The following is a 13,256-nucleotide window of genomic DNA, read 5'->3' as shown; positions in this document are numbered from 1 at the left end:
AAATTGACTGACACGTAAATTTTCGAGCAACGGCTGGTCAGTTAAGACTGAATCAAGAGCCCTTATTGAAAGCCCAGATAGACCAAGTCTGAATCAAGAGCCCTTATTGAAAGCCCAGATAGATAAAGTGTAAACTTGATAAACCTTTTTTTATGACATGCATATACTATTTGACATGTAAATTGTCCAGCAATGACTAGCCTCTTAAGACCAGCAAATATGTCTGAAACAACAGTACTTATTGAAAGCCCAGATAGATAAGTCTGGATCAAGAGCCCTTATCTGAAAGCCCAGATAGACCAAGTCTGAATCAAGAGCCAAATTTAAACTAGACTTACCTGGTTGTATTTTAAATAATCTTTAACATTTTCAGATACAAAATCAACCTTTCCTTGACTATTTACCACAAATAAAAAACCATCAAGTGCCTACAAAAATACAATTTTATTAAAATCTTAAAACATACATTATGCAACAGGTAAATCTACCTATTGTAGTTCTTTCTTTAGGCCTGAAATGTTATATAAAAAACATTAATTAACCTATCCAAACCATAATCAACCCTCGATGTCATCTTATGTGTCGGATTTTCATTGGATTTGAATCCGATCTGCTGTTCAACACTCATTGATGATTAAACCCAAAAATGAATAATCGAGACTATTGTTTCTTATTGTACCGACTTTAATGATGATGATCGAGGCTTGGCCTAAAATTCGCTAAAGTTTCGATTCAGAGTGGAGCAGTTTTCAGCATATTCCTATTACATTATCTTGTTTTTAACTATTATAGTGAGAACTGCCACCTCTTTATCTAATTTCCATAATGCCCCTTTAAATAGGAAATCCATTACATGTCTGTCACCCACCCTGGACATAAAATAGTGAGGGAGGGGTTATCTGGAACTTTATAATATTTATTTTGAAAAAGTCTAAAGCCAGTTTGAGTACGTTTGACATGAAACTAGGTATGCTTGCTCTTGTTGTACAATAATATTGCACATTGCTAGAATTTTCAACCCATAACAGGAGGCTGGGTGGCCGAATGGTTAACGTGCGCACATTTTATTACTGAGTCATGTAGCATGATTTCGATTCCCCAATTATACGTGACAATGAGTAGGGTTGCCTGTCCAGCCTCATGGGTATTCCCTGGGACCTCAGGTTTGCTCCCACTTTACGTGCTAGCAATTTATGGAAATAAAATTGAAGTATATGTTAGTCCCGAAATGACCTGGCTTCTTTCCATTGCTAAAGACCATGTGTTAGTCCGTAATGACCTAGTTTGTATCAAGTGGATATTAAAACGCATTTCTTTCTCACACTTTCGTTAAAGATCATGAATTACAAAGAAATGTAAATATATTTGTTATGAACGTCTTATGAAGCATTAATGTTGTGCGTCATAAATAAGTCATTCAAGTAGCCCTGATCATTGATGTAGATTAATTACCTTAATCCCTTTGTATTGATTAAGCAGAAGATTAACCTATTTGAATCAATTATTTAAGACCATTCTAGATAATAAATTGTCCATCAACATGACCTGACCTCATTACCCTGCTAACTATATTATATATATAATCAAGCTGGATATAAAATAAACCAACTAGACTAATGAGACAGAGAGAAATGGGATTTAACACCTACTCAACACAAACTAGGTCATTTCAGGACTAACAGTTTTATTTCAATAATTCGCATGCACACAGGAGTCTTTAGCCGTGGGAGGAAACTGGAGAGAGAGAGAAATGTGGTTTAACGTCCTTCGGGACTAACACAGGGGCCTTATATAAGCTGTGTGAGGAAACCTAGAGGGCCTGAAGAAAACCCACAAGGTTGGAAAGACGACCATACGCCTGTTACATACAAGCTGGTAATTGAAAACACGCCACTGAACTCAATGACCGACTTGATAATCTAAAGCACATGGTTGAGATACTTAGACCATTCGCCCCCCCCCCCCCAACACCCCGCATTTACTTAGACCATTCGCCCCCCCCCCCAACACCCCGCATTTAGATTACCCCTTTTGGGATCAGTTTAGAGCAGGTTCTTACCTCAAGAAGCAAAGGTCCGAGCAGGTCGTTGGCCAGTATAGAAGGTTTACTTGAGGATACCTGACTTTGTTGTACGGCTTCACTAGAACCGATTTCTGGAAAATACAAATAATACACAAGTAGTAAAATATACAGAATAAACAGTAAATGTTCATCATCAAACTTAGTCAAGGTATTGATGTAATGAGACTATACATCAAGTTTCATCACTCTCAATTAGGTTAAACCAATTTCCCATTGTGTTCCCAAATTCTTGATGAATAAACTGGCTTATCTCAGTTGAGCTTAAGCAGAAAATGCTCATCATTGAACTCAGTGAAAACATTCGCCTAATTACATGTAATGAACATCAATGCCAAGTTTGAACATTCTACTACAATAGTTCTAATTATTAGAAGCAGTTATTGACTTCCAAAGGTCTAACGGACAGACGCACACATTTTAATATCATAAACAAAAGAACTAAAAATCGCCTTGGATACAAAATTGTCTTTTTTTCTTCTGAACTCATGTGGTAACCGAGTTGATAAAATATTCATAGAAATGTACTGTATAAATAAATGAAATGAAATGAAATACAATGAAATGAGGTTTATTAACGCCCTACTGTTCTGCTCTGACTGGGCTAATGAAAACGAGCATACGCCATGCAGTGTGCTACGAGGGAGATTTTGCCTAAACAGTGGCTCTACAGCCTACTCTTATATCGAATTACATCTGCCAAGGGATCTTTAACGTGCATACCAGTATGTACATGGGACCGCGGTTTTTCATTCCATCCGAACAACTAGACAGCTGTCCTTGTCAAGCCCTCAGTCCAGCACCACTGACAAGGGGGAAACCATGCCGGAAAATCACGATGAACTTCCTCAGTCAACACTGGGAAGGAACCCGCGACTTTCTAACTAGGGAGCCAGAGTCTTACTCACTTAGCCACCGTGGCTCCCCTATAAAAATAAATGATTAAAGATAGCTTCATACCTTCTTTACTAATCTGCTGGATTGTGTTGACCGTCTCCTGCAGTATTGCACACTTATCAGGTTTAGAGAAGGCACTCATGTCCGGCACACTTGCAGAGATCAACTCGGCAAGTTCCTCAATGTAAATATTCTCCTGCTCTCTCCTTCGCTTCTCATTTAGACACTTGTTCCTGAAAAATACAAAATACAGACTCTTGTTATTGAAATATACAGACACTTGTAACCGAAAAATACAAAATACAGGCTCTTGTTACTGACAAATACAGACTTGTTACTGAAAAATAAAAAACATAGACACCTGTTACTGAAAAATACACAATACAGACTCTTGTTACTGAAAAATACACAATACAGACTCCTGTTACTTATACAAAATACAGACTCTTGTTACTTATACAAAATACAGACTCTTGTTACTGAAAAATACACAATACACTCTTGTTACTTATACAAAAAACAGACTCTTGTTACTGAAAAATACAGACTTGTTACTGAAAATGTAAAACTAAGCCCTTGTTATTACTGAGCCACTCCACTTGTACATGTATGTCTGAACAATCTAAGTCAAACTTTTACATTTTCAAGTTACATGTAGCAAAATATGGAACCAAACACAGCTTTATGGACAACAATAATTCGCTTGCGCGTAGGGGTCTTTAGCAGTAGGAGGAAACCGGAGGACCCGGAGAAAACCAACGAGGTTGGACAGGCGTCCCTACTCCTTGCCACGTACAACCGGGGTATCAAAACCACGCCAGTTGACTCAATGACAGGCCGTATGATACAGAGCGCACATGCTAACCATTTGGCCATCCAACCCCCTTTGTCAGTCACAAATTATTACACAATACAGTGTATATACAAATCTAGGGACTGTTTCACAAAATTATAACTAAGATCAAGTCCAAAGTTTAGTAATTTGATTGGATAATATTAGATTGATTTTAGTGCTTAGCCAATCAAAATTAAACTACCTACTAAAATTTGAATTTTATCTTTAGTTAAAATTTCGTCAAACAGGACACTGGACATAAAGCACCTGTTACAGATATTACCAGGCACACATTACCTTTATACATGTACTTTAATAATATGTTGTCTGGCAAAGTCTGTGACAGGTGCCTTCCAGACTAGAGCACAAGGTCAAATAAATTATTCAAATAATATATTGATAACAATCACTAGCCACTTTAAAAGTACTGCGATGCAGGTTTCAACAGCAACCATCTATTTCAATGATTCCTATCTCATCAAATTTTCTACTGTCTTTTATGTGTGTGGCAACAGATGTGACCATGTGTTGTTGAAGGTACTTATGACAGGTGAGAGAAATATTCTATAACATCGTAACTTTTTTAATAATCATTATAATAACTTGTGTACCTGTCAACAACAGATGTGTGTCCAGGGAGGGGCTTTTTGTGGTTCTACATTAATCAAAATAATGTTGAAAAAAAAAACCATTTTAAGTATTGGCACCGATTTGGCATCACTCTACAGACATGTACATATGTATGCACCTTAATGAGCAGAAAAATTGTCTCATTTGATTGATAAAGCATAACTGAAAACAATTATATAATTTTACAGCAAAAGAGGACATATTGTGCTAATCATGTTATAGTAATGAGACAAATTAAAACATCACAGAAATGTATTTATATAGTAAATAAAAACAAATATCACAGAAGAGAGAGAGAGAGAGAGAGAGAGAGAGAGAGAGAGATGGGATTTAACCTCCAGTCAAAACAAACTAGGTCATTTCAGGACTAACATATGGTTTAATTTTATTTCAATAATTCGCTTGCGTGTAGGGGTCTTTAGCAGTGGGAGGAAACTGGAGAACCCATGAGGTTGGACAGGCGACCCTACTCCTTGTCCACAGAAAATAGAACTAAAAACAAATATATTTCAAATCGTTTGTGAAGTGTCAAAAGGGTGTATCTCGGGAAATTAGTCAAATAAACTTTTTTGCATTTTTAAAATCTCCCAATTAACATGTACATTTCTGTCTAAGATTATTATTATTATTATTATTGTTCAATTTATATAGCGCTTCATTACACGTGAAGTGTTTCTAAGCGCATATCACAAACATATATGTGTATCTCTACGCCAATTAGAACTGTTCTGGGTATCATGATTTGTGGAAATTTTGAAATGCAAACGGTTCTGTTTCTTAATCTTTGGAAATTCTTAGATACACCCTTTAGACACTTCACAGACGAATCCTTTAGAAAAATATTATATTGTATATATATTTTATCATGTTACATTTTAGATATGCATGTAAAGCCTTTACATACACATCTAAAAAGTAACATATCTGATATAATATATACAATATAATATTTTAAATAAATATTTGTCTCTTTTAAGAAATTCAGATTTGACAAAATAACAAAATAATATCAGCTGAGCAAACAGAGAGAGAGAGAGAGAGAAAAATGGGGTTTAACGTCCACTCAACACAAACTAGGTCATTTCGGGACTAACATATGGTTTAATTTTATTTCAATAATTCCCTTGCGCGTAGGGGTCTTTAGCAGTGGGAGGAAACCGGAGGACCCGGAAAAAACCCACGAGGTTGAACAGGCGACCCTACTCCTGGTCACATACAACCGGGGATTCGAAACCACGCCAGTTGACTCAATGACAGACTTTATGGTACAGCACGCACGTGCTAACCATTCAGCCACCCAACCCCCCGTGAACAAACAGAGTTTGCAGAGACTGACAATGGTTGTCAACAGAAAGATAAAATGAACTCAGATTAGCCGCAATGGAATTAATATTTAATCGTCTTGAATTAGAATTAAAATTATATTCATTTCTTAAATGACACAGTTAAATCACATTAAATCATCCACAGTAAATAGACATCACAGATTTTCTAGTTCTAATACCCTATATGTCAAGGGCTACCTGTTATCTCTGACATCCAGCCCTATGATTTATAATAATGACATAATAACTTGATAAACAAAGCTTATCTCAGATTTCATGCATCATAGTCCACACTACGTCTACAGTGTAACTTTACTCAAACTCCAAAATTACATGTACATGTACATTGTATACATGGGGGAGTTGGCACTGTAACCCAGGTATTGATTAATCTTGTGTATCCAGTACTAATTTCTTTCACATTTGGTTAATATCAAATCTTTGTTTAAAATCACCAAAAATCGTTTAAAATCAACAAAAATCATCTAATTTGTACATGTGTCCAGTTTAAAGCTGACTGATTAATTTTGATAATGAGTGTCCAATTTACAAGTATTTAATTTCCTGATCACTGTTCAAAAATTAATCATTATACATCATTAATCAATTGGGTTGTTTATTTTTTAACAATGATTGAGAAATTAAACACTTGTAAATTGGACACTCATTATCAAAATTGAATGGTCAGCTTTGAAACTGGACAGAAGTACAAATTAAACGATTTATGGTGATTTTAAACAGTTTTTACAAATTTTTAAACAAAGACTGGATATTAAACAAATGTGAAAGAAATTAGTGCTAGATACACAAGATTAAACGATACCTGGGTTACAGTGTGGGTGGCCCATCTCTAACACCAAAGTCTAGTAGAACTACACTCAAACCCCACAACCTTGATATGCCATACTTTTACACAATTTGTGTATGAGTAACAGCCATTTTGTCGAGTAGTTTCGGTCCGATTTTCATGAAAATTTGAACTTAACCGGATAAAAATTGTGACTTCAAAGTTACGGTCCGATACATGCCAATTTCGAAAGGTACCGAGAAATTTGGGAAATAAATCTGTATTTCAAGTTTCGTCAAAATCAGATCAAAATTGTGTTTTGACCTGTAGAGTGTCCACAACCAAATTGTGAACGAATGGAATGATGGACAGGGGTGACAATAATATGAAAACGAAATGAAATGAGGTTTAACGTCCTACTGTTCTGTTCCGAATGGACTAATGAATACGGGCATATGCCATACAGTGTGCTATAAAGGAAATTTTGGCCGGGCAGCGGCAACAATAATATGCATCCACATGAAATTGTGGGCATATAAAAAGAAATATCTACCATTGATTCATGTGTATCTGGTTCAATAAGCTCCTTCCTTAATAAACTCCTTCCCTATATAAACTCCTTCCCTATATAAACTCCTTCCTATATAAACTAGTTCTATAAACTTCTTCCCTATATAAACTGGTTCTATAAACTCCTTTCTTTATAAACTCCTTCCCTATATAAACTCCTTCCTATATAAACTGGTTCTATAAACTCCTTCCCTTTTTAAACTCCTTCCTATATAAACTGGTTCTATAAACATCTTATATAAACTCCTTCCCTATATAACTCCTTCCTACATGTATATCTGGTTCTATAAACTCCTTCGTTATATAAACTCCTTCCTATATCTGGTTCTATAAACTCCTTCGTTATATAAACTCCTTCCTATATCTGGTTCCATAAACTCCTTCCTATATAAACTCCCTCTCATGATCTATCATATCTGGCCCTAAACTCCTTCCTTCTTGTATCTGGTTCTATAAATTCCTTCCTTTATAAACTCCTTCCTATATCTGGTTCTCAGCTCCTTCATACGATCTAATATATCTGGTCCTATACCCCTTTCTACCTATAGTCATTATACATGTTTCCTTCCTACATGTATATGATATTTCTGGTTCTATAAATTCCTTCCTACATGTATATAAACTCCTTCCTTCCTATATCTGGTTCTAAACTCCTTCCTTCCTATCTGGTCCTATATAATTTTATAAACTCCTTTCTTCCTATATCTGGTTCTAAACTCCTTCCTTCCTATCTGGTCCTATATAACCTCCTTCCTTCCTATATATCTGGTTCTAAACTCCTTCCTTCTTATCTGGTCCTATATAACCTCCGTCCTTCCTATCTGGTCCTATATAACCTCCTTCCTTCCTATATCTGGTTCTATATAAACTCCTTATCTCTACAGTTATTATACATGTACTACTAATACTAGGTATAGGCAATGGCTAAGACAAAGCACTGGAATGTGTGACATTGTCGCTAATTAGTAGAAAACATGGTCATATTTCCATGATCGTCACTAAATAACTATCGTATCAATTTTGAAATAAATTACACCTTTGCAATCGTCTTTTCTTTCTCTTTACCACTGATACACTATTTATATATTTATTGCAAGAGAAACAGTAAAAAGGGAATTTTAAATGACTCGTTTCAGCCACAAAGGCCGTAATCCATGTCAACTTTGGTTTTTTGCAAAGCATGGGTTCTAGAGTTTCGTAAAGCGCTCTCTTGCAAATTCTCTATGAAAAATGTATTGGCTACCATATTCTAGCATGTCCGGCCCGTTGGATGCCAAAAAAATCGAAAATTTTAAGTTGTTTATAAAACCTCTTTAGATTTTATATTTTTTCCATTTTCTCCGGCTCCTGTTGTTCCAAGGTAGCGCTAGCCAAAAGCATGCCAAATGCCATACGCTAGTGACGTCATTGGTCAAATAGCTGTTCGGTTTTTAACATTCCGGCCCCTCTAATTGCAGAAATATGTAAGTAAAATCATGATTTTATTGATAAACGTATTAAGAATAAGACTATATGTAAAGCATATCCGTAAACTATTCCCCATATATTTATATTTGGCGTGTTCTGCTGACGATGTGTAATTTAAAAATATATCAAACGAACAAAGCACTCGGTAATAAAACACTGGTTTTAATTTTTTTCACGGCTGAATTCAAGCATTCTGGCAACATAGTCAGCTAGATATATGAATACATATTCAGCGAAGCTAGGATTCTGAATTATCTATCGTCTTCATGAATTTAGAAAATGTCTTTTAACAGTAACGGGTAGTTTTCATTTTCGACCTGTGACTTGAGTTACTTTCTGTTTACTTTTCCACCAATCAGGTATGTATATTTTGTCACGTGACTAAGTCGACGAAATACCTGATTGGTGGAAAGGCTCATAAATATGTAAATTTTACAACATGGCTTCGATAATATTTCTTTTCACACTTTGAATTGAATTTATAAATGTTTCTGTCATAAATTTAGTATAATACAATAAAGACAGCATGGATTTTGAAATTATTTATTTTAGTTCTCAAATACACAAAAATATATTATCCATTTCTGTAAAGGTGATGTGATACGAGACGGGGCTAATGAAAACGGGCATTTTTCGGCTTTTAAAACAGTGGCTGGGACCATTTTCTGTGTCTGATATCTTTCTTTAGGGCCTTTTCAAGGCTGTCAAAAGAATTAGGGTTACTATGGGGGCCATTGTCGGCTGATATGTGGAAGGAAAAACCTGCGGTACACTTAGAATTAATTTTATGGAGGGGTCAAATGGCTCCAGAAGCAGATTTTGTCATGGGCAGTGGCTAAAAAATGCCATTTTAGGGGGTCAACAGTTTCAACAGTAGTGAAGACACAGGCATTTCCTTGCATTTATTCCAACTAGGCAGTCGTGTAAAAAGCTTATTTTTTGATATATGGGGGGTCAAAACCACTTATTTTTGCTATGTCTGAAGTTGGTGGGTACCCCAACTTCTGTAACTGGCCATATTTCACAAACTACTAGAGATAATCAGTTGAAATTTTCAGGATGTTTTTATCTTAGCAAAATGAAACTATTGATACCGCAATTATGTGTTTTTATTCACTTTAAAAATTTGCTTGCCTATACCTACTAATACTTGTTATACATGCATGATTCAATCAATCAATAGATATAACTAGCCCAATACACATACATACATGTATACACCATTTTCTATATGACACATGCTGTTTCAGCTGATAAGCGGAACTGTAAACCATTTGTATCAGCTGATAGATAACTATGTATTTGTTGATAAAAAAAAGAAATAAAATTATCACTTGCTTCCACTTCATAAATAATTCATTATTTGGTTTTTTTTTTTCGTTTTTATCACCAGGCCTGGAAAACTATTGATTTTAGTTTTACCTGACATTTTGCAATTTGAGTCAGACATGTATTAAAGGATATTTGAAATTAAAAATACAAATTACAATTCAATATTGGTCCATTTCAATCAATATAAATGTTCTTTAGCTTGCCATGAAAATATGGGATCCTAATATTTAATATTTTTATAATCAATACATGAGTCGTGTATTCTATGATTCTGGGTACTATTTGTAATGAACAAAGAAAAACATATCCTACAAGAAGTAATTAGTTAAGGGCTGATTCACAAACGAAATGAAATGGGGTTTAACGTCCTACTGTTCTGCTCCTAACCTGGACTAATGAAGACGGGCATATGCCATACGGTGTGCTATGAGGGAAATTTTGCCCGGGCAGCGGCGCTACGGCCTACTCTTATATCGAATTCCAACTGCTAAGGGATCTTTTACGTGCACGCCAATGTGTACACGGGACCTCGGTTTTTTTGTCCCATTCGAACGACTAGACATTTGTCCTTGTCAGGCCCTCCATCCTGCATCACTGACAAAGAGAAACCACGCCGGAAAATCGGGATGAACTTTCTCGGCCAATGCAGGGATCGAACACCCGACCTCCAGGCTTGCGAGCCAGCGTCTTACCCAGTTAGCCACGTGATCCCATAAATCACTTTATATACATGTACATTCATTGCTTTTAGTCCCATTTTTAACTGTTTTTAAGGTCCCAATGAATAGATTATACCCTGAGGGGAGTGAAATTAGTATTGAACAATGTTTTGAAGAGAATTCTCTCCAGACTTTATCATTTTTAAATAATTGTATGGTTTCTTTATAAAAGATTACAGAATCCTAGTTGAAATGCCTCTCAATAATAAACAGTTATTGCATGTATATATGAGAGAGAGAGAGAGAGAGAGGGAGAGAGAGAGTTTAATCTCCACTTACACAAACTAGGTCATTTCGGGACTAATACATGGGTTCAATTTTATTTCAATAATTCACTTGCGCGTAGGGGTCTTAAACAGGTCTTTCTTTAATTTAGACCTGAAATCTTATATAAACTATTAATTAGACATTTACTAACATAAAAAGACCATAATCAAAATGAATTAGTTTTGTCCAGTGGAAGTTAAACCACATCTCTCTCTCTCTCTCTCTCTCTCCGGTTTCCTCCCACTGCTAAAGACCCCGATGTGCTAGCAAATTATTGAAATAAAAAATTGAACCATATGTTAGTCCCAAAATGACCTGGTTTGGGTGGAATGGAGGTTAAACTCTCTCTCTCTCTCATATAGAGATCTCTGATATGTGATATGTTGAGGCATAAATATATATGATATGCTCTAAGTAGGTCAGTGTGTTATTAATGCCCCATGTCTTCAAGCTGCAGGAATGTATATTATTCTAGTTAAACTGACCAATAGAGTTTGACCCCTTGACCTGTATCACTCTCACATTCCTTTACACTAAACAACTTGTTGATGGAGACTAGCCATCACATAAGAAACTCAGACTTGTGAAAAAAAACCACTCACTTATTTGCTGATTTGTTAACAGGCAATCAAAGAAAGCACTCCCCAGGGTGTTGTCTCAATTAATCTATGCATCCCTCAGGAGAGGGTGCACAAAATTAACCACAGTCAAACTGCTATATATAGTATAGTGTGCAATACTCCTCCAATATGGCCACTAGAAATCCATTAATGTTTTATCAATCTTACTGCAATACAACAGTTTCACATCAAGTGGAAAACCATGTCTATAATAGTCTTGAACATCCTCACAGAATAATTTAACAGCCATCACTAGTTTCGGTTCATCCCTGGGTATTTAAGAAAGTTTTAATCCTATGTGAAGTAGGTAGTTATAGCTGCTATATCCATTCGTTGGGCCTCCATGTTCATGTGTAACACAGCTTGAAGGGTAGTCATACAGTCATGTGACTGCCATATTATGTAATATGCTGGTCAAGCACAAGGACTGACCATAGCTGAGGTCAGATTTAACCCCATTGGTCAGAGAGAGAAAGAAAGGAAGAGAGAAAGAGCTGTGTATTGTAGTGAATTAGGTCATGTTATATTTTGGCCTATAGTAGGCCTACTGTATGTAGTGTGATGTCTGTATGGTTTTGTAAAGTAAAATCAATAATGACAGTGTTCTGTTATTGAATAGTACACTACTGCTAACCAGTGGTCTAGTCATACTACTACTATGACTAAATATCGTAGAAAGAAAAAATTTACAATAACATCTCCACAAATATTGATCTCATGCCCATAATCCATGCGTAATATTGATCTCTGATCTCGAATAAACTCACCCATTCCTTGGCAAAATATTTTATTTACATAAACACTAGGAAAAATCAATTTCTTGCATTTTAATGATAATTGTGAAAGATCTAATCAAATAATCAGATAGTTTTCATAAATCCATAGCATAACAAAATCTATAGTTTGCTAGACAGCAGACATTAATATACTATTGTATTTTCGAATCCTAAAATAGTGTTGGATTATTATAAATTTGCGTCAAGAGGTAGCAAGAAATGAATTTTTTTGACTAAAAAGGAGACTTACGGAACACTTAAAGATACATTATGTAAGATTTAGACAAAGAGCTGACAATTCTTGCTACAATAGCTCATGAAGATATTTTGAATGGTTTCTATTCAGAATAACAATTGCATAAAATTAGACTGAACTAATGAAGATAGTGGATCTACGGCCTACTCTAGTCCAATATTGAATTCCAACTGTACACGGCAATGTGTTTCGTCCCATCTGAAGGACTGAATTGTATACAAAAAAGTTAGTCTGATTCGTTTCCATGACTCACAAAAATTATTCAATTACTTGTGACACTACAGATACTATTTTAAGAACTTTTACTAATATAACGACAAACTTTCAATTTAAAACAATAAGAATTTTTCTATTTAGCTGAGATAGTACATGTGTCTCCTTGATTCTCCCTCACCCCTCACACAAACAAAACCCAGCAAGAACCTAACCAAACAAAACTACTGTAACAGATAAACCCCCTTTGTTTTTTTTGGCAGATACATTTACATGTACCTGTATACATTTAGTAAATGTACTCAGTATATGAGAGGGGTTGGATGGCTGAATGGTTAGCACGTGCGCGCTATATCATAAGGCCTGTTATTTAAATCAACTTGAGTGGTTCGAATCCCCGGTTGTACGTACGTGAGAAGGAGTAGGGTTGCCTGTCCAACCTCGTGGGTTTTCTCCTGGTCCTCCGGTCTCCTCCCACTGCT

The 13,256-nt window shown here is 35.7% G+C and overlaps 1 protein-coding gene across 2 annotated transcripts in view; it reads right to left on the bottom strand.

The window, feature by feature from the left end:
- The window catches only part of LOC126821800 (nuclear receptor coactivator 2), a 124,241-nt gene that overhangs the window by 58,585 nt on the left and 52,400 nt on the right, over nt 1-13,256 (bottom strand). For both annotated transcript variants that reach the window (XM_050550302.1, XM_050550317.2), the window contains 3 exons: nt 3,041-3,210; nt 2,060-2,154; nt 339-428 (listed from right to left, as the gene is read on the bottom strand). In XM_050550302.1, coding sequence (XP_050406259.1) covers nt 339-428; nt 2,060-2,154; nt 3,041-3,210 — 355 coding nt within the window. The remainder of the gene's footprint in view (nt 1-338; nt 429-2,059; nt 2,155-3,040; nt 3,211-13,256) is intronic.

This window comes from Patella vulgata, chromosome 1 (assembly GCF_932274485.2).
Source record: "Patella vulgata chromosome 1, xgPatVulg1.2, whole genome shotgun sequence".
Taxonomy (NCBI): Eukaryota; Metazoa; Mollusca; class Gastropoda; family Patellidae; genus Patella; species Patella vulgata.
This window is presented reverse-complemented; position numbering and strand designations above follow the sequence as displayed.